Source organism: Halyomorpha halys, unplaced genomic scaffold, assembly GCF_000696795.3.
Source record: "Halyomorpha halys isolate HHAL.00 unplaced genomic scaffold, Hhal_1.1 Scaffold1111.1, whole genome shotgun sequence".
Classification (NCBI taxonomy): domain Eukaryota; kingdom Metazoa; phylum Arthropoda; class Insecta; order Hemiptera; family Pentatomidae; genus Halyomorpha; species Halyomorpha halys.
The window spans coordinates 230446-233401 of record NW_027105025.1 but is presented as its reverse complement, the minus strand read 5'-3'; the positions used below and the strand labels follow the sequence as shown (position 1 = coordinate 233401).

Genomic DNA, 2956 nt, shown 5'->3' with positions numbered 1-2956 from the left:
ATTTATAGCGTGAAAATAGGTTAGGTCGGTAAAATAAATTATTTTAAATATTGTATGATCAATTTTTACAAATTAAATTAATTAATTATTAATTCTGATGTATATATTTATTTTTTAAACTAATTAATTTGTCTGTGAATTGATACAGTTATTACTTCGATTTTTATTATAATTAAATTGATATTGATATATAATGTAAAAGGTAAATTTTAAGACATTTTCATTTTAAATATGGACATTACAATTCATGTAGATAAAAGAGGAACTAAAAGTGGACATAAGCAAAGAGTAGAGATTACGACAGGTAGTTGAAGCGGGTAATAGGACCCTAATAGACCGAGGGTGGCCTCCGGGTCTGGGCGTTGGAGTCACCTTCCACTTCTTCGGCCCGCGGTCTTTTCCCGCCTCAATATCTTCGGCGGAATGTTACCCTTCGGAAAAATTCCTATGAAATAACACATAAGAAGGTTCGCAAATCTCGACAAAGAACAGAATAATATAGTTTGGCGAACAGTACGAAACAAGTAAATAAAATAAATCATACCCTTATCAGGTTAATTATACAATAGAAAAAAAAAAACAGTGCAGGTATAAAATACTCCTCCCCCCTTTAAAACAAGATAACATGAACTTGTCTAAATTTTATTATTCGTTAGAATTATATTATTTAAAGTTTAAATACATTTAAATCTGAAATTAATTACGTTTATGTATAATAAAAATCAAATATAGAAGACATAATTTAGAACTAATATTAGGTTAATCAAAGGAATATTTTTGAGAAGCTTTTTAAGTGTATTTGTAATAAAAGTAAATTATTATTCTATATAGATGTTTATTTTATTATGATCTGTAGGAATATTTAGAGTTTAAAAGTGTGTAGAGAAATGTCCACAATGGATTGTAAATTAGAATGAATAAGAAGTATAAAAAATAATGACGTCTTAGTTTTTATAGCCCGTTTTGATCGCGAAGGAATCAAGGAAGTTTTCTAAGATTTTATGTGTTTCTAAGGCATTTTCTAAAGATTTGAACGTCTTTAAGAGTTTAAAGTACATTTAATAGATAACTAAGAAGCTTAATTTTATATATGATAAGAGAAAATTTGATAAAAGTGCACAAAGAAGCGGGAAAGACGCGAAAGATGCAACTATACAGAGACGTGAACGGTGGGTTCGGACTTACCCTCTCTTCCTCGCGGATCATCTCTGCGATGCCCGGCTTGATCTCCATGTCTTCAGGTTGTGCTTGCTGTACCGGGGGTGGTGGAGGCGGTGGCCCCAGTGGCAGAGGGACTACGCCCTGCTGGTTCGGCGGCGGCGGAGGTTGCGGCGTCGGCGGCGAAGTCGTCACCAGCTCGAGGGCCCTCGTTTCCAGCGGCTCGCTGTCCTCCGGGCTGCAGGGTTCCGTCGAATTTCTCCTTCTCTTCTTCCTCGACAGAGAGACGTCTTCTAGTCCCTTCCCGAGATCTTGTTCACCGTTGACATCCGCTAAGCCACGGATTTTCAAAGACTCAGCCACTTTTAAAAGCGGTCCTATCTGCTCTTGAGACACATTTATCTCACCTTTGTACATGAACTCCACAACCGCTTTCAACTCAGGCCACTTGATGTCTTTGAGAATGACGATGGGATGCTGGCACGGGTTGTCAAAAAAGAGGCTCTGGAAGTAGGGACTGCATGCTGACAGTACCATCTTGTGAGCCTTGACGGAGTGTCCTTCGCAGGCGAGGGTGACATCGACGAAACTCTCGCTCTGAAGAAGCTGGTCGAAGACATTGGTGAGGTTGCTTTGATAGTTGTTCCACCTGAGGCAAAACTGCTGAGGGGAGGGCGGAGCCCCTGATCCCCCTCCTGAACCGGGATGCATCGGGCCAGACAGACTGACTGCTGTGACGACGAACTTACGACTGTTAGACCGGCGAAGAGCCTGACCTTCCCGTTCAACACCGCGGACTGGAGTGATCGCTTGGACACTCCCCCTTTCCCCCACCACCGCCAATCCCCACCCTCACCCTCCCCGCCCCCTCCCCCTCCTTTATTTATATAAAATGTACATGTAATATGGGGGTGTCAAATGAGAGCATCTCTAGTATGCATAATCTATGTCTTCGACATCTTCTATTGGTTAATTCAAGACTTAGATGTTTTTCTATCAAGGTTTTTTTTTTAAAAATAAAATATTTTTATATAATTATGTAAAAAAACAAATTTATTTTTTAATTATTGACTTTAAAACTACAACATATTAAACATGATAATCTTGAATCACTAATTAAAATAAATTATTATATATATTATCAAATTCATAACTTTTTTATATGAATTTCTATATAAACGTAGTGAATGCATTAAAACGCCATAATAAGGCTAATAAATTCTTTTATTAATTTAAAATAATACAAAACGATAATAATTGGTTTATATTTTAAGAATAGAATCCCATCTACTGAAATTATTATGTTTTTCCGTCTAGATACTCATATTAAGACAACAACCTGGTAATCGGATGCCTATTGATAATTGTATCAAATATTAGAAAAATACCTGCATGAAATGTTCAAAATAACTACCCGGCATTATATATTACATAAAAATTGTTCAAAATTCAAAAAAATATTAACTTTTCAACTAACCTATTGTTAAACTCTTAATGGTAAATTAAAAATTGTAATCAATAAATAATGCAATTTTAACATGGGTAAATTGCAATATGATATAAATTGTGTAGATTTAAAAAAAAGATCTTTAATTAATTAAAATAGCCTATTTTATAAGATCTTTAAAATATCTAATATACAATTCATAAAATAATGACAATCTTTTATAAATTCAGTGATTAAAAAGTTATCTTATTTATATAGTGAGTGTTATATATATATAGTATACTATTAAAAATTAAGTTCTTTATTAATTTTAAGTTCTCGCATGGTGTAATTATATATTTTTTATATTAA

General features: G+C 34.4%; 1 protein-coding gene across 1 annotated transcript; it reads right to left on the bottom strand.

Moving 5' to 3' along the window:
• Positions 1–1021: 1021 nt before the first annotated feature.
• Positions 1022–1952, bottom strand: LOC136795826 (protein bric-a-brac 2-like). Its single transcript, XM_067047655.1, has 2 exons — positions 1157–1952; positions 1022–1037 (listed from the first exon to the last, which is right to left on the bottom strand). Exons 1-2 carry the CDS (start codon positions 1867–1869, stop codon positions 1022–1024), a joined length of 729 nt encoding a protein of 242 aa, XP_066903756.1. The 5' UTR covers positions 1870–1952.
• Positions 1953–2956: the final 1004 nt, after the last annotated feature.